The sequence below is a fragment of the Dasypus novemcinctus genome, chromosome 22 (genome assembly GCF_030445035.2).
Source record: "Dasypus novemcinctus isolate mDasNov1 chromosome 22, mDasNov1.1.hap2, whole genome shotgun sequence".
NCBI classification, from domain to species: domain Eukaryota; kingdom Metazoa; phylum Chordata; class Mammalia; order Cingulata; family Dasypodidae; genus Dasypus; species Dasypus novemcinctus.
Window position 1 is genome coordinate 58,268,432 of NC_080694.1, and position 24,053 is coordinate 58,292,484.

General features: G+C 39.3%; 1 protein-coding gene and 1 long non-coding RNA gene across 3 annotated transcripts in view; one reads left to right on the plus strand and one right to left on the minus strand.

Annotated features, from left to right (window-relative positions):
• The window catches only part of LOC101441584 (sodium-dependent phosphate transport protein 1-like), a 45,792-nt gene extending 25,366 nt beyond the window's left edge, over positions 1-20,426 (minus strand). The window contains exons 1-3 of the mRNA XM_004475789.5: positions 19,415-20,426; positions 18,533-18,612; positions 3,546-3,718 (exon numbers count right to left, since the gene is read on the minus strand). Coding sequence (XP_004475846.1) covers positions 3,546-3,718; positions 18,533-18,560 — 201 coding nt within the window. The 5' untranslated portion in view covers positions 18,561-18,612; positions 19,415-20,426. The remainder of the gene's footprint in view (positions 1-3,545; positions 3,719-18,532; positions 18,613-19,414) is intronic.
• The window catches only part of LOC139437311 (uncharacterized), a 211,341-nt gene extending 188,510 nt beyond the window's left edge, over positions 1-22,831 (plus strand). Inside the window, exons 2-3 of one of the 2 annotated variants that reach the window (XR_011647067.1) lie at positions 17,049-19,706; positions 21,780-22,831. This is a non-coding gene — a long non-coding RNA (uncharacterized lncRNA). Of the gene's footprint in view, positions 1-17,048 lie in introns of both variants that reach the window. The other variant, XR_011647066.1, reaches the window with a different exon arrangement.
• Positions 22,832-24,053: the final 1,222 nt, after the last annotated feature.

Consider the following 24,053-nt stretch of genomic DNA (forward strand, 5'->3'; position numbering starts at 1 on the left):
TCTGTTTCAGCCAGTGTCATGCTCATACAACAACACTGATAGTTACAACACCCTGGTATGTTTTAAATATTTCTATTCATTTTCAAAGATTTCCAAGTGTATTCACCAGCCAAACGGGTACTGATGCAAAATCTCAGAAGTATGTTGGCTTTTATATATGGTATTTATTTGGGGTAGACTAGTCTTTCCCCTTCCCTGGCACTGTTGCTGAAAAACAGTTGGCTAATGGCTGTAAGTGTTCATTTCTAAATTCTGAATCCTATTCCATTGTTCTGTGTATCTATCCTCATGCAACTACTACACTCTTTTGACTATATGGCTTTGTAGTATGTTTTAAAATCACTGAGGCATTCTTACTTCTTATTTTTCAAGATTGTTTTGACTATTCAGTGCTCCTTGCAATTTCCTATGAATTTGAGGATCATCTTTCCCATTTTTACAAAAATGCTGCTAGAATTTTTATTCAGATTGTATTGAATCTACAGACAGACTTGTGTAGTATTGACATCTTAATGATGTTGTCTTTCTTTCCAAATGGATATGTTTCTATTTCTTTAGGTCTTCTTTAATTTTTTTGAACAGTTTTGTAGTTGTAATTGTACAAGTCTTTGCCTCTGGTTTTAAATTTATACTTAGTTTCTTCTTTGAGATGCTATTGTCAAGAGAATTGTTTTCTCAATTTCCACTGCAGATGGTACATTGTTGGTGTATAGAAACACAACTGAGTTTTGCATGTAAATCTTTTACTTTGCAACTTTGCTGAATTTGTTTATTTGCTTTAATAATCTTCTTATGGATCTTTGAGGATTTTTTATTTTCTAAAAAACTAAGTGATCATGCAGGAGAATGACACCAGTGAATAAAGATAGTATTGCTTCTACCTTTCAAAGTCAGATGTCTTTTATTTCTTTGTCTTGCCAATCTATCTGGCTAGATCTTCCAGTCCAATAATGAATGGTGGTGGTGAAACCAAGCACCCTTTACTTATTCCTTACCTTAGGGGAAAGCTTTCTGTCTTTCAACATTGAATGTAATTTCTTTTTAAAACTTATTTTGCTGTTGCTTCTTAGTTCCTACATTTGTTTTAAGTGAATTTCAATAGATTGGGCTTTCTCCTCATTGTGGATTGTGTTTTTCCACATTAGAAGCCTGAAACATAATTATTAGAATCAAGACATTATGAATTTTATTTTGGTCAATGCTGAGAACTTTTGTATTCTTCTGTATATTCTTATGCTTTTTTTCTGTGATTCAGTTAAGCTACGTTAAAACAGTTTGGTTCTTTTGGGTCTTTATTAGATAGATCTGGTGGAGTCCTCATTGTAGAACTACCAATCCCTCACTAGTGAGTATGTCCATTCTGAGTATTATACACAGTGCCCTATGAATCAGTAGCTTTGGCAAAGTGGCCAAAATTGCTGGGGAACTGGTACTACTCCCAGCAGTGTGGGAACACAGGTCAATCTCTATCTACTCATTGTGGTTCATTCTTTCCCCAGTCTGAGACATTCCTCATATGCATATGCAGATCGGTGTTCTGTTGAATATTCTATGGCACGCTCTACGAATTTTCGGGTTTCTCCCTCTGCAGAGCTGTTTCCTCACCATTGTACTCTGTCCTGCCAAGTCCTAAGTGCCTTGACCTCCCTGGACTCTCAGCTCCATCTTCTCAACACAGGGATGCAGGTGGGTTCTACCTTTTTGTGTTGTGGCCTGTAAACTCTCTCAAGTCAGTAAGCTGGGGCCCTCCTAGAGCTGGCCTCATGTGTTTCCGTTTTCTCAGAGGTCACTCTTCTTTATTATCCAATATCCAGTGTCTTGAATACCAACATATCAAAAATTTTACTTGTTTCTTAGACATTGAGTGTGAGAAATAATCTAGTCCTGCTTAATTCATTGTGTCCAGAAATGGAAAACCAATAAAAGAAAGTTTAATCTATATTTGGAAGAGGCAAACTCCTCTTTTATTCACACCAAAGCCCTTCACAAATATTGAGGCATATTTTAATCATGGTTCATGTTGATTTAGGCTCCTTAAAGCATGGCAAATCAAGATTCAAGATTATTTTTCTAATAGTAATTTTCTTTTTTTTTTTTTTTTAATTTTTTTATTTTTTATTGACTTTGTAATAATATTACATTAAAAATATATATGTGAGGTCCCATTCAACCCCACCCCCCCACCCCCCCTCTTCCCCCCCCCCAACAACACTCGTTCCCATCATCATGACACATCCATTGGATTTGGTAAGTACATCTTTGGGCACCTCTGCACCTCATATACATTGGTTCACATCATGGCTAATAGTAATTTTCTTATGTCAGATATAACATTCAATCCATGCATAAATTAGCACAATAGGATTTTAAATTTGTGACTGTGAACAATATTTTTGAGATATTCTCCATCCTCTTCCTTTTTGAAGTCATATGTCTATACTATTGCCTATGCTTGTTCCATCCTTCTGTGTTGGGAATGTTGTGGGCATAGATATTGTCTTTTTAATTTCATAAGCTCACATAGGAGCCCAGCAACACCTTCAAGTAACTCAGGGAAATGTTCAGGACCCTAAGATTTTGTTTCCAGCCACATTGTCCTTTAAGTGTGAAGGTCTAACAAGCATAGTTAATATTATACCTACTAGCTTTTCCTGAGAAATTTACTAAAGGACAAGCTTAATTCAACAAGGCATGATTAGGAAAACATCACCTAAAGGACTGAAGATGGGAAGAGAGGAATACATTTAACTATAGAACTAAGACTAAAATTGTGGTGCGATAAAGGTAATAGAATTTACACAATTATTAATATCATATGATTTTACAATGTAGAAATAATACAGATAACAAAAAGTGGAATGAAAAAATGGAAAGTATGATGTAATATAAGCTCCTAGATGACTTCTTACATAATAATTGGGAGTGAAAGGATAAAAGCATTTTTCTATAAAACAAAGTCAACAAAAAGTAGATGCAGTACATTGCCTCTAGTATGATATTTTGAATGGAAAAAGGTGAAAAAAAAGATAATATATTCATCTCTGCCATTATAATCATAATGGAACACAAGAAGAGTATAGACAAAAAAAATTTTCTTCTACTGATTTCCATTTTGTCCACTACCAACATTTTCTGATGAGTAACAACATATTACCTTCCAGAGAAGAAATTAATGGAGCATGTAAATAACCTTGCATGTTGTAAAATTTAAATAAAAAGAGAATGTGTCTTTACCATCCACTTCTGGCTTAAAATCCTTTCCATTTTTCCTCTTCCTTAAGCTTCTCAATTCTAAAGTAGCCCTAACTCTTGGGTTTTATTTTTCTTAAAAAAGACAAAGTCACACACCAAAGCCCTTCACAAATATTGAGGCATATTTTAATCATGGTTCATGTTGATTTAGGCTCCTTAAAGCATGGCAAATCAAGATTCAAGATTATTTTTCTAATAGTAATTTTCTTATGTCAGATATAACATTCAATCCATGCACAAATTAGCACAATAGGATTTTAAATTTGTGACTGTGAACAATATTTTTGAGATACCTTTATGTCAGCTGGAAGCTGGTTTGCAGAGAAGTTGGTCAAGCTGTGTGGCTCAGTGTGGTTCACCATCACCACCATCGTGAGGCTCAGAGACGTGTTCTGTGCTATGGTTATGACATTGCACAAGTGCAGGAGGAAGGACAAACCATAACGGAAGGAGCAGAAACTGAGAACTGGCAAAACAATGAGAAACAGCAATAATTATCTCACCGAGGAAAAGACACACTTCAGCTTTAGGAAGGGCCACTCAGAATTTGCAGCAGGATGTAGGAATTCAAAACAGTATTTTATTCAATAGATTTTCAGACAGTGTGCCACAATAGGAATATGTGTGACTGATTTTACCTCCTAAAATAAAATCCCAACTCAAATGCCCCAGAAAATTAAGCCTGTTCTCCAAGTCTCCGTGCCATGTCTATTTTAAAGGGACACTTTATAAATGCCCTGGATTACCCTTGAAAGTATGTTCTCTTACTAACAATAACGACATTTACTCTCAGGGAAGCATTTTAATTGTTCAAATTTATGGGAATGCTCTAGTTGAGAAATATTTGTGTGCACATTGAAAATAAAAACATTTAAAAAATTGTACCTACGTATGGATGTAGTATAAATTTAGAGTAATTATTATTATAGTCTTGGTGAAGTTCATACAAATTCATCACTTGATAAAAGTAGAGTCCAGATGGAGATGCATATATATATAGTCAAATGCTTCTGAGTAAAGGCATTAATGCAATACAAAGGGGAAATAAAGTATTTTGAACAAATGTTGTTTTCCCAAGGGAAATAAAATAAATCTCTACAAAAGACTTGTGCAGAAATGTTTATAACAGTTTTATCCAAAAGAGAATGTTTGGAATGGATGACCATGTTGTGATCTATTAATACAATGGGCATTTATCAGGAATAAAAGGACATCTTGATGAATCTGAATGAATCTCAACAAAAATATGCTCAGCTAAAGGAAGTAAACACCAAACCATATATGTTACATGAATCCATTCTTAGGGAGTTCAAAAATTGTCAAAACAAATCGATATTGCTGGGTAAAAGAACAGCATTACCCTCTGGGAGAAGAGTGAAGACTGTAAAGGGGCAAGAAGGGACATTTTAAGTGCTGTATATTCTCTGGGTTTGGTTATTCAGCCATGTGTAAGCTTGTTGAAACACAACAAAATGTACACCCAAAATATGTGCATTTTTTTGTATATAATTAAACCAGAAAAAAATTAAAAATAGATTGAGAAACTAGGATCATATAAGATTGGCATAGATCTAAAAGTCGACAGCAAATTTGTTGTTAAGAAAATAACAAAGAGGTGGGAAGTCATATTGTTACAACTGAATGAAGGGCAATTTGTTGTCTTTTTAATTGCATTTTGAAATTGACTGGCTGGCTTAGAGAAATGAAGTTGACTTTTGAATATAGATGCCAAATGCAGACAAGGCCAAACTTACTAATTCTCTAAAAACGTCTGTTAATTTGGGGAGGTTTCCTATGTAGTTAATGTGAAAATAATGATGATTTCTGTTTCTTACTTTCCTTTCCATATATCTTGAATTTGATTTCGCATTGGATCAAAACTACCAATGTCTATCATCCAGTCTCTAGCTCTATTGGCTTAAAGGAAATTGGGGGGTAGAGGAAGGATGTAAGCTGCCACCTACATGAGTGAAATCTATGATAAGCTGGAGGTAAGTATGTGTAAACAGAAGGGATAAAATGGGGGCATAGGGCTATCTTTGGGTGGGGCTTTGCGGGCTTGAGGGGCCTAGGGATGGGAGGATGGGTAATACTGCCCAAGAAATTGGGGGGAGGGTGGGGCAACATAGGAGCATAGGAGATTGTCAGGTGTTCATTGAGAGTATACTGCTGAGAAAACTTTTTCAAAAATATAATAAGGAAGGTTACCTGTTTAAGATGCTTAAAGGGGATAATCTGATGCAGGATGCTCCTAGGGAGTATGTGAATGCTCATTTTGCTATAGTGGGTTATATCATTGGATAGGGACCCATGTAAGGAGAGTGAAGGTATACCCACATCCTGGGGAGGACTGATGTTCTCAAATTGTATCTCTCGAGAGAAATGGAGGCTCCCAGCGCATTAGGGCAGTTGAGCATGTCAAGCCCTCAACACTATTGCAAGTATCTCTGAACATGGCCGTTCAAGTAATGAAGATTGACTGTCACTGTGGGCCCTAAGGGGAGGGGGAAAGAGGTATTGAATAGATGGAAACAATGTAACTGTGTGGGTAATGGAAGTGTTCCACAAGATTACGCAAGGATGGATATAAGACATGTAAAATTACACCAAAAATATATAGGGGTTGATAGGCTAAAATGTAAGTCATAATGTAAAACATAAGATAACTAAAAATTTAGAAAATTGTATAGTCTAAAATATACTCCACAATGTAAACCCAAATGTTACCTTGTTTGAAAGCTATTGTCTCAAAATCTGTACATCAGTTTCAGTAAATATAGTATGAATATGTAAAAAGATTATTGCTGTGAAAGGGAAAAAGTTTTATGTTAGGTATGTGGGAGAACTGTATATTGTACATATGAATTACTGTGATCTAAAACTCTTGTGAAGATAAGCTTAATAATTAGGAAAAAAAAGAAAAAGAAAAAGAAAGGACATAGACACTGAGGAAAAGACAGAAGTAGTTACCTTGCCAATTTGCATACAGGGCAACACTTATTGCAGTGATGGAAGGCAAAACATCAAAAACAAAACTTTAGCATTTTAAAAATTTTTTGATACCCCAATTTATTTTTACCTTAATTTTTCTAAATTAATATGAATTCTATATCTAACCTTTAAACTCATCTCTATATTGCATTTTTCTATTAATGGAATTGGCAATATATTGGGCTTCATTTTTGAAGAAGTTTTGGATCACAGAGAGGTTCAACAACAGCAGGGAAGGAATACTGGTGTGGGATGTTATTGACAGGGGACACATGGTTGGCAGGGAGTTCTCCAGGGCATGTATCCAGGGTACATAAAAATGTTTGGATATATTCATAGTGGTTACAATGAAAAACAACAACTGAGGGGGTGTTAAGTTCCTAGTCAAGGGAACTCTATCACAGTCCCTAAAGGAACAGCAACAATCCCCCAAGTGCAATGGCAAAGACCAAAAAGAAGGAAGGTCCAACAATGAGCCCTTGATACTAATGACTATGCTTGTGAGCCTGTGCACCTGAAATAAGAACAAGGCCGAGAGCTGCAGGGTGCCTAAGAGTTACCTCCTGAGAGCCTCCATGTTGCTCAAATGTGGCCAGTTTCAAAGCCAAACTCAGCATGTAAATGTGTTGCCTTCCCCCCAATGTGGGACATGACTCCTGGGGATGAGCCACCCTGGTGCCGAGGGATTACTAGAACATGACCTTGAATAAAAGGGTCAACTCAGACCAGCAGAATATCTCAGTCTACATATAATACCAGGAGTTAAAAATGCTTTTTGACCTGAATAAAGGGGGGAAATGGAAAGGACAAATGAGTTTGTATGGCTATGAGTCTCCAAAAAGAGCCGGGACGTTATCAGAGGGGTTGCCTTTATGCACACATCAGCAGAGTCCCAGAGACAGATAAAGTAGATACAACCCCAGGTATTGGTTCTTCTGAGGGCTACAGAGACCCACAGGTTCTATGGTCATGGCAGATGGAGTTCAGTGCCATGTCAGTTGACCCTACTTTGGAGTTTGTGTTTCTGTGTAATGGAGCTGGACTCAGATGTGATCTTTGTCCACAAGTCTCTCCTGTTACTTTTATCAGAACTATAGTTGGTGCTGAGGTTTAATGTATACCCAGGGGACCTGAATCTCTTGACTGACCATGTGATAGCCAGGCCCTGAACCTTAACAGACTTGCAACTCCCACACTCTGGTTTATTGGACTTACCCCACTCAGCTAACATGGAATTGAAGAAGGTCAACCACCACACCATGGAGCCTAGAGTGCCTACAACTGAAAGCAGGAGGATTTCATCCAGCATCCATGTGGAATCTAAGCCCCCTCTCAATATAGATGTGGAGTGGACACAACCATTCCAAGGTCTACAGGATGGAGGAATAGAATATGGATTGGAGTGGACTTACTGATATTCTATTCATGAACTATTGTGATTAGTAATCGAAGAAAATGTGGCATTGGTCTGGAGAAAGTGGCAATGGTGGCTGTGGGGGGTAGGGAGTGGGAGAAAGAGATGTGATGTGGGGGCATTTTCGGGAGTTGGAGTTGTCCTGGGTGGTGCTGCAGGGACAGTTACCAGACATTGTATGTCCTCCCATGGCCCATTGGGTGGACTGTGGGAGAGTGTGGGCTATGATGTGGACCATTGACCATGAGGTGCAGCAGTGCTCAGAGATATATTCACCAAATGCAATGAATGTCTCATGATGATGGAAGAGGTTGTTGTTATGCGGCGAGAAGTGGGGTGAGGGGGTAGGGGGCATATGGGGACCTCATATTTTTTGAATGTAACATTAAAGAAATAAAGACAAAAAATAAATATAAAAAAAAAACCCAAAATTACCATGTCTTATTGATTACATTGGCATCCCTGGTTTTACACTATTGTTCCAGATTTTACTCGAACTGCTTCTAAGGTTCTATATTTCAGAAACTGTGTGTGAAGTTATTTTATGTCATATGCCTCACAAATTTTATTGGTTTTCTTTTACTGTATAATAAATCACCACAAATGTAGTCACTTAAAACAGCACCGATGTAACCACTGATAATTGCACAGTCCTGTGGGTCAGATCTAGGCATGGCATGGCTGGGACTGTGTTCTGGGCTTCACTGGCAGGAATCAAGGCACGGTCCAGAGTGAGTTCTCATATGTAAACTCTAGTGAAGATTCGTTTCCAAGGTGATTCATATTATCCACAGAATTCATTTTCCTGTGGATTTAGAGCTAGAGTCCCTATTTCCCTGATGACTGTCAGCCAAGAACTACTCTCAGCAACTAGAGCCTGTTGCCATTACTCATCCGGTGGCCACCTCCAACTTCAAAGCTAACAATAGAGAACCTCCCTTGTGCTGAATCCCTCTCAAGCATCCAAACTGCTAGTTTCTCTCTTTCTGACTTCTATATCCACATTAAATGATTCCATGTGATTAGAGCAGCCTCATCTGGATAATTTCCCTATTTGAAGGTTAACTGATTTGGAATTGTAATTACATCTTCAAAATCTTTTCAAATAGCCACTAGATGAGTGCATGAATGAACAAATGGGAGGAGGTGTATGCCCAGGAGCTAGGCATTGAGGGGGCCTTAGTGATAGAATTCTGCCTACAATAGTCCACCCTCTGGCCCAAAGATTTGTGTGTGTCCTACATAAAAATACATTTATCCCATCCCAGGATCTCAGGAGATCTCCCAAAGAAACTAGAGATTGACCATGCTCTGTGATTAAATTCAATGGAAAACTGCAACAAACCAATCCAGGCAAGAATATCAATGGCCCAGAATCTTAAGGAAAGAAGCTCTGGGTCAACCCACAAGGCAAAGACCCACGGCCAGCTGAGGTGCTTCCTGAGGGTAAAGGCACATGGACTGGGTAGTGGGAGAAATTAGTGATCAATACAAATTTCCACCACATGGCCAGGGTATTAGTCTGCAAAAGGGATACCAATGCACAGTAGCAGAATTCTGTTGGCTTTTATATAGAGTATTTATTTGGGGTAAATGCTTACAGTTACAGGGCTATAAAATGTACAACTCACAGTTGCTTTCTCATGAAAGTCGGTTCCCACATGTTGACATAATATGGTGCCTATCTCTGGTTGGTCTCTGCCTTCCCCTATGGCTTTCCTTTTACTCTTCAGGCTTTGTGCTTAAGTGAAGTCCTCTGCTGGCACAGAGCTTGTTTCTTTCCAAGCCTCCTGTATCAGTCTCAGCTGTCTTCTCATATCAGCTGTTAGGCAACAGGCAAAATAGTTCACCTCTCCCTGGGGCTTTAGCTGTTGAGCCTTCTCCTTTCTGCCACATGGTAGTATCAAAAAATGAGAGACCTCTCTCTTCCATGTGTCTTCTTGAATGAATACCCAGTTATATGAGAAACAGCAAGGGGGCAGGGACTGAACCTGAATCACACCCACTGATGTAGTCAAAGCAAAAAGCCGTAACTCTATCTTAACAGAAAATTTATTCTAAGAAGCGTCAGCTGAATTTATTGCCATCAAAGGGAATCACACCCAGAGGCCTAGTTTAGTTTGCAAACATAATCTCCCTCTTGTTGAGATTCATAAAATAACGTCAAACTGTCACAACCAGTTACAGAAATGAGGACTGTAATGGTCATGAATAGGTCTCCTTTGCTTTGTTTTGAGTATGTTTGTGTACGTATATAAAATGAATATCTTTGTTTACTTCTCTTTCTTTCCCCCTTAACATCTGACATAATTATAACTGTGAATATTGCCCAAGGACTGGCACACTATTCTGGGGTGATTTACTACATTTCTGGTTGTATTCAGGTCAGTTAAGTACAGTTAGTTCAAAATAGTATATGCCTGCATTGTTGTTTTGTTTTTGTTTTTTTTTAGAGATAGAGTATGTTTAAAAGAGATGTGTACAGCTGCCAAACTGACAAGAGGTGGACTATGATCGTTAGGTGTATGTGTCAACTCAGCCAGGTAATCCTGCCCAGTATTTTGGTCAACAAACACTTGTCCAATTATAATACAAGAACATTTCATGGACTTAAATCATCAATGATTTGATTGCATACATGGCTCATTATATCTACCATCAACTTAGGCGATTTCCTTCAGCAGTGAGTGATGATTTACTCAATCAGGTGAAGATCTTAAAAGGAGAAATCATTTCAGCATTCAGAGAGAAAACCTACCTGTACTTCAGACAGCCATTTCTCCTGGGGAACTCATTGAGGAATCCCTGGCTTGCAGCCTGCTCTGTGGAATGTGGACTTGTGCATACTCATGGTTGCATGAGACAATTTTACACAATCTTATATATTTATAGATATCTCCTATCTGCTGCTTCCCCAGAGACACCCCAGCTAATACAGACATTCTACTATAAAATGTGATGAAAAGGGAATAAAAGAGTCACTAATCCATAAGAGTTTTGAAGACCAGTCAGACAAATATTTGATTTTTCTTGGGATCTCGATCTAATCCTTTGTGGGTCTTGGCTCTATTCTCTGGGCTCCCAGCTCTACCCTCTGCACACTTAGATCCACCCTGAGCACCTAGGGGGTTGGGGACCTTGATGGGCCATCTTAGAGTTCTGCCTTCCACACATTCATAGTTAATGAAGATTTTTTTTAAAACGAGCATTTCATTTGATAAAAATACTTTTTCATATTTATTGAGATGATCACAAAATTTTCCTCTTTTATTTAATGTGTTTTGAATAGCATATATATGTTTTCTTATAGCACACAGCTCTTTGATTTCTGGGATAATCCCATCTTAGCTTTGGTGTTTTTTCATGTTTTTGTGAATCACTAAGGTTCTTTTGCTGCTATCTTTATTTGTGATTTTTTATTGCCTGTTAAATTTTGTCATATATGATTAGGTGCTATTTTATTTCTGTTTCTATTAAACTGAAAGTTTACATTTTTCTTTTTCTTTCTTGTTTTACTCGACATGACCATGATCATCTTGTTAATGAAGAAAATGGAAAAAAAAAGCCTGATAGAATTCACATCTCATAAGACTCAGCACTGTATTTTTTTAACCTTCAGCAATGATATAATACCTGTTTAACTTTTGCTGTAATACTATGACTAACTATAATCTATAGGTTACATTAGTTGTATTTTTCCCATTTATCACCATATACTGAACACCTTGAAAGAGAAGGATTTTCTTGTGTTTGTATTATTAACCAGAATCCTCATATGCCACCAAAATCATTATATTGCACAGTTCCTAGATTATCCTCAAGTTGTCTTTCAATAAAAATTAGCTTGGGAGAACCAGCAAGATGGCTGCAGAGTAAGGAGCTCCTAGAGTCAGCTTCCATTACAGGGCGGTTAGTAAACACTCAGAGATCGCTGGAGCTAGCTGAAGCACCTCTCTGTGGGTTCCAGAAGACCAGAAGAGCATCCTGCAATGTCATTTAAGGAGTGGAAGGAGGAGACGGCCCATCTGCAGAGAAAACTCATAAGTAGAGTCTCCACACCCCGGAGGCTGGTGCCCATCCTCTACCAGACGTACAAGCCGCCTGCGGAGCTGTTTTGCGGCTGGAAATGAAAGCTCCACTTCCCCAAAATTGGGGCAACAATTTCAGCTATGATGAGGAAATTCAGCGGGCTACAGTATCATCCTGAGAACAGCTGAAGTTTGAGCCTGTCCAAGTCAGAAATTGCTTGGGAGCTGCCATCTTAACTCAGCGCCTGGCATGAGGGAAGTGGGCGGACGAGAATCCCAGTGCTGGTGGGGCCTGGCTTCTTCCCATCCAGATCAGATTGCAGCTCTAGCCTAGGTCCCAGGGCCACCTCCAGCAGGGAGGAAGCCGTGGGGACCTGCACCAGCCTCTCTGGGAAATGGCTGGCAAGCCGTGGAGGTAGGTGATCGTCCTACTCTGGTGGCACAAGCCGACCCAGGAGCTGTTCTGTGGCTGGAATTGGAAGCTCCATTTCCCATGAACATGGGAGGAGGAGACGGCTGGTTGCCAATTTCCACTACTGATTGGTAGATTGGCTGGCTAAAATATAACAGTGCAACAGCTGGGGTGTGAACCAGCCCAAGTCAGAAAGAGGCCAGTAGCCACCATTTTGACTCTGTCCCCATACTTAGGGGAAGCGGGCCTGACTGAAACTCTCAGTGTGGCAGGAACCAGGTTCTTTCAGGCAGATCAGCCTGCAGTCCTAGCCTAGGCTTCAGCCCTGCCTCTGGCAGGGAGGAGGCTGAGGATTGCTGCACCAGCCTACACAGGTAACTGCAGAGAACTTTGGTTGGCATTGACTGAAAATCAGAAGTCTACCAGGGCAACTGCAATCATCTTGGACCCACATTGCGTAGATTGCTGCCTACACCTGCAGCTACATCCCTGCCCCAGGCAGGGGAGAAAGGGATGTGAAGCTTCATCAGTCTCTCTGGGCAACTACAGTCTAGGCCTGCACTTGGATTATTCCACACAGCTGTGACTCAGTCCCTACTCCTGGCAAAGGAGAAAGTTGGAAGAAGATTCATTGGTCTTTGGTGCAATGAGGACAGCGTGAGCCTCCACAGCTTACAGCATTAACTACATGCCTGGCTAATACTGCACAACCAGCAAGGGAGAAAGGATAGGAAGCCCTAAACGAAAGAAAAAACTGCACCCAGAAAAAATACTCTTTTAAGCAAGATGTGAAGACACCAACCAAAAATTACAGTCCACACCAAGAAACAGGAAGCTATGGCCCAGTTAAAGGAACAAGAGAAGCATCCAGATGACATAAAGGAATTAAGACAACTAATTATAGATGTTCAAACAAATCTCCTTAATAAATTCAATGAGATGGCTAAAGAGATTAAGGATATTAAGAAGACATTGGAAGAGCACAAAGAAGACTTTGAAAGCATGCATAGAAAAATAGCAGACCTTATGGCAATGAGAGATGTAATAAATGAAATTTAAAAAACATTGGAATTTTATAATAGCATATTTGAGGAGGCAGAAGGAAGGATTGGTGAGCTTGAAGAAATGACCTCTCAAAGTGAACATACAAAAGAACAGATGAAGAAAAGAACAGAAAAAAATTGAACGAGGTCTCAGGGAACTAAATGGCAGCAAAAGACATGCAAACATACATATCATGGGTGTCCCAGAGAAGAAGAGAAGGGAAGAGGGGCAGAAGGAAGATTTGAAGAAATAATGGTAGAAAATTTCCCAACCCTACTGAAGGACATAGATACCCCTGTCCAAGAACCACAACATAATACCATCCCCAAAATTACAAACAGACCTACTCCAAGACACGTTCTCATCCAAATGTCAAATGCCAAAGGCAAAGAGAGAATTCTGAGAGCAGCAAGAGAAAATCAATGCATAACATATAATGGATATCCAATAAGATTAAATGTGGACTTCTCACCAGATACAATGGAGGCAAGAGAGAGTTGTCTGATATATCTGAGATACTTCAAGAGAAAAACTTTCAGCCAACAATCTTATATCCAGCAAGACTGTCTTTCAAAAATGAGGATGAAATAGGATATTCACAGATAAACAGAAACTGAGAGAATTTCTATGCAAGACACCAGATTTTCAGGAAATACTAAAGGGTGTGCTAGAGCCTCAAAAGTAAAGACAGGAGAGAGGGGCCTGGAAGAGAGTCTAGAAATGAAAATGGTATCAATAAAATTATCTAAAAATGTCAAAAGAGAGGTGAAAATAAAATGTGACGGATAAAACTCAAATAGTCAGGAATAATCTTAACCAATGATATAAAGCACTTGTATTCAGAAAACTGCAATTCACTGCTTTTTTTTTAAAGATCTATTTTTCATTTTTTTCACTCCCACCCCCCCGCCAATTTTCTGCTTTCTGTGTCCATTCGCTGTGTGTTCTTCTGTGACCGTTTCTATCCTTATCAGCGGCACCAGAATCAGTGTTTCTTTTTGTTGCATCATCTTGTTGTGTCAGCTCTCCATGCGTGTGGTGCCATTCTTGGGCAGGCTGCACTTTCTTTTGCGCTGGGTGGCTCTCCTTACGGGGCACACTCCTTGCGCGTGGGGCTCCCCTACACCGGGGACATCCCTGCGTGGCACGGCACTCCTTGTGTGCATCAGTGTGGGACCTGAGCCAGCTCCACACTGGTCAAGGAGGCCAGGGGTTTGAACCACAGACCTCCCATGTGGTAGGTGGATGCCCTATCCATTGGGCCAAGTCTGCTTCCCTGCAACTCAATGTTAAAACAAATTAAAAAAGCCCTAACTGGAAGAACATTCCATGCTCATGGATTGGAAGACTAAAAATCATTAAGATGTCAATTCTTCTCAAATTGATGTACAGATTTAATGCAATCCCAATGAAAATTCCACCAGCATTAAATAAAAAATTGAAAACATGATCGTTAATTTTATTTGGAAGGGTAAGGAATCCTGAATAGCTAGAAATATCATAAAAAGGAGGGTCAAATCCTCATCTCCAGACGTTAAGTCATAATACCTACCTATAGTGGTAAAAACAGCATGCTACTGGTCTAAAGACAGACACAATAGACCAATGGAACCAAATTTATGGTTCAGAAACAGACCCTCACAGGTATGGTCAAGTGAATTTTGACTAGCCCATCAAACTAACACAGCTTGGACAGAACAATCCATTCAACAAATGGTGCTGAAAGAATTGGATATCCATAGTTGAAAGAAGAAAAAAGGACCCCTATCTCACACCTTACCAAAAATTAACTAAAAATAGATTAAAAACCTAAAAATAAAAGCCAGAACCATAAAATTTCTAGATGAAATTATTGGAAAAATTTTCAACTCCTGGTGGTAAGTAGTGGATTCTTAAAGTGGATAAGAGACGACTGAGTGGACTACTGATGTTTAATATACAGAGAGGATTTAAATAGCTTTACTGTAAAATTTTGGAAATGTATAGAGTGGATGGTAACTCACAGTGAGTAACAGCTAGATTATAAATGGGGACGTGATTGAAAATGGTAGTCAAGTTATGTAAATGACAACTGACAGAATGCTAGAGAATAATCTAGGAACTGGAGAGCACAGTAAACTAAGAGGTGGATGAAAATTGTGGTTGCTGGTACGATGCAAGAGAACTTTGTTATCTAGAGCAATTGTATATCACTACTACAGGGTGATGTGAATGTGGAGAAACATGGGAAAAATACAGCTGGAGTGACCTATGGACTGTGGTTAGTAGTAATAATATAATATTCTTGCATCTATGTGAAATATGTACTGTTTTGATACCGAGGCAGTCTCAAAAAGGTGAGCCAAATGCACACTAATATGATATTATTTTATCTGTAGCAAATGCCACACCACATTGTTGTGTGTTAATGGAGGGGTGTTGTTTGAGAATTCTGTACATGTGCATGATTGTTTTATAAGTTTACAACTGCTGTCATAAAAAATATATTTACAAAATAACAACAGAGTGGAATGGGGGTAAAACACACCAAATGTAAGATAAAGATTAAGATTAGTAGTAAGATTTTGACAATATTCTTTCATAATTTGTAACAAACCTCTCATGACAATGCAAAGTGTTGGTGGAGGATTGATGTATGGGACCCCTGTATGATGTTATGCATATTTGTTGTCTACATTCACAACTTTTACTATACACTTAATTGTTTATGTATGTTCATATATAAATGATACAAAGATAATAGTAGTAGGATTGGTTGGGGTAAAAGTACTTTGTTTAGTAGTAATATTTTGTCAATGTTCTTTTTTTTTTTTTTTAAAGATTTATTTATTTATTTAATTTCCCCCCTCCCCTGGTTGTCTGTTCTTGGTGTCTATTTGCTGCTTCTTGTTTCTTTGTCCGCTTCTGTTGTCGTCAGCGGCACGGGAAGTGTGGGCGGCACCATTCCTGGGCAGGCTGCACTTTCTTTTCACGCTGGGCAGTTTTCCTCAAGGGCGCACTCCTTGCGCGTGGGGCTCCCCCACGCGGGGACACCCTTGCGTGGCATGGCACTCCTTGCGCGCATCAGCACTGCGCATGGCCAGCTCCACACGGGTCAAGGAGGCCCAGGGTTTGAACCGCGGACCTCCCATATGGTAGACGGATGCCCTAACCGCTGGGCCAAAGTCCGTTTCCCTTGTCAATGTTCTTTAATCATTAGTTAAAAAGGTTTAGCAACAAAGCAAGTTATTGGTGGTAAGGTGAATTATGAGAGTCCTGAATGATGTTATTTATGTTTGTTTTGTTTCTTCACAACTATTATCATACACTTATTGTTTCTGAATATTTATGTATAAGTGATATACTTCAATAAATTTAAAAAAATTGACTTCCCTAGATTACTATCACATTCATAAATCAGCATTGTTGTACTCGTTATAATGTGTTATATATGTATATATCTTATGAAATTAAACCTTTATCACTAGCAAACGTCTTGCATAAGTTTTTGAAGTAATAAAAGATTTTAAACAAATTAGATGTTTATAAATGAATGACTCAATAATCATATACAACTATAAAAAATGGTTGAGGAAGATGTCTATGTACAATTTTAAAGTATTTTCTCAGGTATAGTATAAAGTGAAAAAAAAAGAAACCTAAACATTATTGCCTAGCAAACTAGTTGGCAAGTTTCCTGGATTGACCTCCTATTGAAAACAAATTTTATATCTAATATGAAAACATATTAGATAACATATATTTAAACTTCATACTTGATCATAAGAATGAATGATTACATAGAAAAGACAGAACATCCACGGAAAGGGCCTAGGGTAGATGAGTTCTCAGACATATGTTGAGGAGTGGATGCATATTTGTTTGAAAGACATTTTGTCTAAGTTTTTCTTTTTCTTTTCCCTTTCAGGGCATGAGGACATGAGGAGTCAAAATGCAGGGTTCTGACAAGGGCAGAGTTCAGTTGGAATCCTCTCACAGAAGTTTTGATACCAAAGACCTCCTGGGATCTCCACCCTGCCAGGGACTAGCAAAATAATTTGCCCTGTATGAACCTTGCAAATGAGCAGAAGGAAGAAAAGCCAAGACTCTGAGAAATCTTTGCCACCAGCCAGCCCTTGCTTTTCTTTGCAGCCTTAATTCACTCTACTTGGATGATCTAAAAACATCTCAAACCAAGGAGTTGTGTTTAAAATGGAATCCCATGTGGACGCACAGACAAAGCAAATATTCAGTATGGCCTCCCCCAAAGATTCCAAAACACAACCCTCCAAAGGAAAAAGAAAGAGAATAGTCCTGGAGAGCTAGGAGACAAACCGAGAACATAGCTGGGAGAGAGAATCAGGCCGTGAGTTGGAGAGGGATGGAGGAAAAATGCCTGTGGTTGGCAGAAGAGGGTTGGATGTCATGGCTCAGTGACTGCCCAGGGGTGGCCTTTGACTTTTGTTCATTTCTTTCCTCGACATTCCTCAAGGAAGACCTCAAATTACTTCTAAATAATTTTTCAGTTAAAAAAAAAAAACCACAGGGAATTCTAAAGTACTTGGAAATGACTAAACGTAAAACAATCCATAGGAAATTCATGAATTTCAGTAGAGCAAAATGTGTATCACTAAATATAAGGAGAAAGAATTCAAAAACTTGGTAAAGGAACAAACCCAAAGAGCCAGCAAAGGAAAGAAATGCTAAGTAAAAGACCAAATATCAATGAAATATAGAAAAAATTTAAATATAAAGATGTATATTTGTGTATATATAAATTTGAAGTCACGTGAAATGGAATATTAAAAATATAAAAATAAATAAATATCGAGTTTGATTGAAGAAGAAATATAAAATTGTACTACTAGACTGTATATAAATTGGAAAATATTCAGCCCCTTGTCCCACCCTTCTTTGCTGGTATTTTGTCCCCCGTGACATGGACACGACCCTGAGCCAAAAGTGCTAATTCCGCATTGTCTTTCCCCTCTCCTGCTTAAGATTAAATTTCTCTGAAAATTCGTCAGTGAACATCTGTGGTTTCCACTCTTGTCCAAAGATGTGAGGACTCAAGAAACTTGGTCTTGCCATTTCCCTCCCCTGATCTGGCCCCTGTTGCTTGAGATGACACGGTAATAGCCCACCTCTTTCTCTGTTCACTTGCAAGTGATACACAGACAAGTGAACAAACATGGAAAAAACCTGTAAAAGTGTGAGGGGCCAGGGCACATAGATACTTTCATTTAATTTTCTTTTGACGGAAAACCATAACAGGACTGATTTTTTCCCTCCTCCTTTCCTGAGCATTTCTAAGACACTGATGCGTTTCCATGGAAAATCCTCTCACATGGACTCTGTGAGGTCGTACTTGAGTAGAAGAAACCCTGTGAGATGGGCAGAGAAGAGTGTCACCTTTCGGGGGACGTCGCGGGTTCTCCATTTGGAAACGGGCTGCAGCTGCTCTCTCCTTCCCAGAGGGTTGTCTCCATCCACTGAGAGTCAAAACACATCGACATCAGCATAACACGGGAGGGAATTGTGCCTCCTCTGCCCCGCACTCCTCCTGAGTCAGGCAAGCCGCAGGCCCTGGGCAGCCTGGACCTCCCCCGCTGAGGATGCCCACTGAGGACACCAGTGCCCCCAGGCCCGCAAGGCCTTGGGTGTCTCAAGAGGCAGCTCGCTGAGCAGTAGCACCCTCTGGAACCCAGCCCAGGCTGCTCCTTACTTCCAGGCCACACACATCACACACACACACAACACACACACACACAACACACAAAGCACACGCACACTGCACATACACGTGTACCACAAATACTCCTTTTCCCTGCACATATGCCCCTCACACGTATAGACCACACATGTCACAATACCACACACAGCACATGAAGACAAACTACACGTACCACACCTCTTCACACTCACCACTTACACACCACCCACACCCCACACTTATACATGCACATACAGACCGAAGCACGGACATCACACAAACACCACACCACTTGTAAGTACACGAATGCTCGCCCACCCCCTCCACACACAGTCTCTCTTCTCTATCCTTGTGGATCCAAGCAACTCCCCAATCCTCCTCCACCCCAGGAATGCTTTCTTTCCTCTCTCCCTTCTGATAAGCCTCTGAAGATAGGTATGCATATTTTTTCCCTAAAGATTTCCCCAAATTGTTAAATTCCTTTGATAAGCTCTTAGCCAGAGAAGGCTCCTTACTGTCCTCTGGGGAACTAACTGATTGAAAATTTCATTTAACAAGCAGTATACAAGAATAAAACTAACCTGATTCAGGGCAGAAAATAAGAGACCTTCTTCTGCTGTGAAGACTTCCTCTCCACTTTGCAAAATATTCAATTTCCACAGGTACGAATTCCAGCCTGTTATCTTTCACTAATCCTTTAACCTCAGTACGTAATAGTCGAAAGCTTAATTTTTAACTTTACTTTCAACCTTGCCGTGATCTTCAGAGAGGAGAGGTAGGATAAAAATCACAAATGGACTAGAAACTTTCTGGGAATCTGCTGATAATTTCATGGCTGCATTAACTGGGTCCCCTGGACTCCCTGTCGAGAAGGTAAAGCCTGGGTTTCCACACGTTTAGCCACGAGATTTTCTCTGGTATTTTTCCCCTGAGGATGGCTCTGGATATACTATGCTATTCTGATGGGAAATGCTATGATTTCTAAGTGCCCTATAGATGCCCTATTAGCTCTTTCCCTTTTCCCTTCTCCCTCCTTCCCTTCCCCTCCCCTCTCCTCTCTACCCTTCTCCTCTCCTCTCTTCCTTTTCTCTCTTTCTTAAGCTTCACGTCTGTCTCAGGGAGAAGAACATTTTTAAATCTATGTCCTCTCTACAGGGCTCCTGCAAATAAGACCTAAGTTCTTCTGGCTCAGCCCCTTGTCCATACCAGTGCCTGGGAGGACTTTAAGTTGGAAAATTTTGAAGGCAACGTTATCGTCAGTTAGGAATCTAAAATCCCTTAAATTGGTAATTTTTCTCTATAAATAATTTATTCAATTATCAGTTTAAATTTTTTTTTTTGTATTGCTTCTAAAATGCCCAATAAACTCTTGGCATATCGCAGATTGTCAAAATGGTACCAGTTATTTCTCCTTAAAGAAATACTGAAATCTTCTAACCCCTTTGCCTAAGGGAACTTGATTGGGTTTTGTTTGAATTTTTTCATTTTCAGAAGTGCAGTTTCTGCTGAAAGCCCTCTGGCTATCCCAGGCTATTTGTGCTGTTTGTTGTGTCAGTCTTACTTGCCACAATCAGGGCCCTTTTTACTGAATGAAAGCACAAGGGCATTAGGTGCTGAGTATCCAGGTTTTAGATAAACTCCACTCCCAGCTTTTATCACTGTCCCTGGATTCCCCCCAGAGTGATAAATCTTTCTTTTTGCCCACCCCCAAAGCTTTCTGTCACTCTGTAAATAAGACTCTGGAAAATCATTGCTTCTGGATTCTGGACTCCTTACTAATTTTCTGCTTTAACATATAATTATGGAAATTTCCACATATGCAAAAAAAGGAAAACAGACTAAAATTACTGAGTGTCCAATAACCAGCTTCAACAATTCTCAATATTTTATCACTCAAGTTTCCATATACTTAACTGATGTTTTCTGCAGTATTTTTGAGCAAATCTAAGACATAATGTAATTTGTCCTTTAAGTAGTTCACCATGAATATCTATTGGATGAAAGCTTATTGAAACGTAGTTCCTAGGCCATCATTACACCTTACAGATTAACAATAATCATTTAATATTATCTAAACCAGACATTACGACAATTTTTCTACCTGTTTCAAAGTTATCTTTTTATATTGGAATTTTAAAAAAAATCAGGATCTGAACAGGATCTGCAAATGGCAACGAATTATTGTGTGTCTCATGTCTCTTATTCTACCACAACACCTCCCCTCACTTTCCTTTTTCTATTTCTTAGAAAACAGAAAACCAAGCAAGGTTACTTACAGAATGTCTCATCATTGACCTGACCCACTTCTTCCTTTTAGCACCATCTGATATCTTTCTGTATCCCCTTACATCCTGTAACTTGCCACTAAGACACAGATGCTGGATTAGATACAGTATAAGGATGCTCCATAGAGAGACACTAGTTATACCCTCCCATCTGTTAGAAGAATTTAATAGCAGGTTGTCTCACACTTAGTGATGGTAAGATTAATCTGTAGTTTCAGCTAATCTCAGTGTTCCATAAATAAAGTTCCCCATTGACCTTTTACCAAGGCTTTTTGGTAGCTGTTAGTAAATCATTTCACTTGATGTTGCAAAATGGTGATTTTCCAATTCAATCATGCCATTTTCCTTCGTAAACTGGGATTTACAAAAAAAAAAAAAGCATGAAATAGGATTGGTGCAACACTAGTGGGTGGCAAGGAGATCTCAGCCATCTGCTCATGAAATTTTCTTGTGCCCTCTGGACATGCTCACATCAGATCCCAGATGAATTTTTTCCATTGCACAATGGATTGCTTCTGAGTCTGTTGAACTTGCACCTCGAGGACAGCTTCCAGCTCTGGGTGGAGAGTAGCTTCATCTCCCGTGGTCTGATGCTGCTCTTTACCTGAGGCAGTAGCATACCAGGAGATTCCTTCTGAATGGAGTACGTGCATTGTTTCAGGTTTCATGACCTTGCTGCAAAACCGCAGGGATCTCAGCTTTGACTCTCCTACTGGGACTGGCTAAGGACTCTACACGACACCATGGAGTCTACTTCTTGTACTGCTGCTTGGTCTTCCCACAAGCCCTTTATTTTTCTAGACCCCACTCAACACTGGCATCCATTCTGAGTCATCTGAGCTGGACAGTGCTTTTGGCCGAGTGTAATGTATGCTGTCTGCAAAACCTCATGGGATTTATGCCTTTTTCTTCTGAACATTGTGGTTCTTCTTTCATTGTGGCGGGAGCATCAAAAAGTGATACCTTGTCCCTTACCTTGGAGAGGAACTCTGGGCATTTTCCAGAACACTAGGTCATGAAAACTCCACTTTAGTCCAGGTCCCTGACACTGTGTAGACTTTCTCTTCCTCCCTGTGGAGTTTGTATATCTTGATGTGGTATCCAGAATCCTTGCCATGTCTTGCTATTCTGGTCCAGTTAACATGATTTTTCCTGTATATTGTGGGACAATGTGATGTTCCAGGGGATCAAGTTCCCTTCAGATTCTATTTGAAAGGGACTGGAAAAGTAGCACAGTTTTTGGAGAGAATGAGAAGGGCTACTGTTGTCTATACCATGTGAATGTGCTGCTTCTTATCCTCCTTTCTGATGACTATTCCAAAAAACACACCCAACAGATGAGTTGCTGCATACCAGCCAAGAAAGCCTGTGTTGATCTTCTCTGTCAAGGATATCCCAGGTGGCACAAGATATGCAAAAGAGCATACCTAGAATGAAGGTTGCCCTTTTAGCACATCTACTATTGGATTATTTCTATGACAATCCTCAACCATCTGCTAAAGTCTATTTTTGCTGGGCCCACATTGGTGAGTTGAATGGGAATATGTTAGTGACCATCAGTCCTGCATGCTTTTACATCTATAAAAAAATGGCATTTTTCTCTGCTGTCCCACCTGAGATGCAGTGTTGCTTCTGATAAACTAATTCAGGAAGAGTGGCCCTTTTTGGAAATTCCCATTTGAATTAAAGGACATTATATTTCAATCACTGTAATGGATCCCTGTATGGAAAATTTTTCCTTGTCTTGTCTTATACTCTACCCTCAATATCCTCATTTCATACTCCAGGCAGGCCCTTTTCTCTGCACCTGTGGGTGAATAATCCCTTCCCAACATGGTCCTACACCAGTTGGACCAAGCTAAGACCACATCTAGTGATCTGCCTAGACAATATTAGAGAAAGTGAGGGAGAGAACTCACCTAGGCAAATATTGTCTTAAAAGCCATCTGTACCAAATGAAACTTCTGTGGGGTCTTCTGGTAAAAGGAGGTGCTATCCCTCAGCATGGGGTATTGGGCCACTCCCTGTAGGATGAGAAGTTTCACTCCAGCAAGCATGACTCTAGCATCAAAAACTTACTGTGGCTCAAATCAGCCTTCTTTGAGTTTCTGATATATTTACAGTCAAATTTTGAGTTTGATCTTCAGTACAATTTGCCTTCTAACTAAGGGCTGTAAGGATATCTTTATATGCTGCCATTGGAGGCTTTCTGAAATTCACACTCTGCTCTGATGTAATTAACCAGTCTAAGTACATCGGTGGAATTAATCAAGAAATCACATGTTTTTTTTTTCTTTTTAAAAGTTTTAATTATTTGTGCTCCACACACTCCATTCATAACATACAATTCATGGCTCTCAGCATAATCACATAACTTTGCATTCATCAACACAATGAATTTAGAACATTTTCATTACTTCAGAAAGAAGGCTACCATACTCTTTATTTCTTCTATTAATGCTCTTTAGCATTGTTATGGTGCATTTGTTACAGTCGATGAAAATATTACAATCTTATTGTTAACTATAGTCAGAATTTGCATTATTCATATTGTTCCCCTATAGCACCCTATTATTAGCATCTTGTATGAGTGGCATACATTTATTATAGTTCATTAAAGAGCATTCTTATATTTGTATTATTGACTACATTCATCAACCACAACTGAATTCATTGTTATATAATGCCAAGTTCATTGTCTAGTTTCCTTCTAATGACATAAACAACCATAAACTTCCTCTTTCAACCACAATCATACCCATATAGGAACACTCACAATAATTTACTACCATGATGTGTATTCATTTAAAAACCTTAATAGTCAACCTTATTAAAAGTCTGAACACATTAAGTATCAGTTCCCCACTATCTATCCTCATTGTATCTCTGGTAACTTATGCTCTAGATCTTAGCTCCATGAGTTTACTTATTAGTT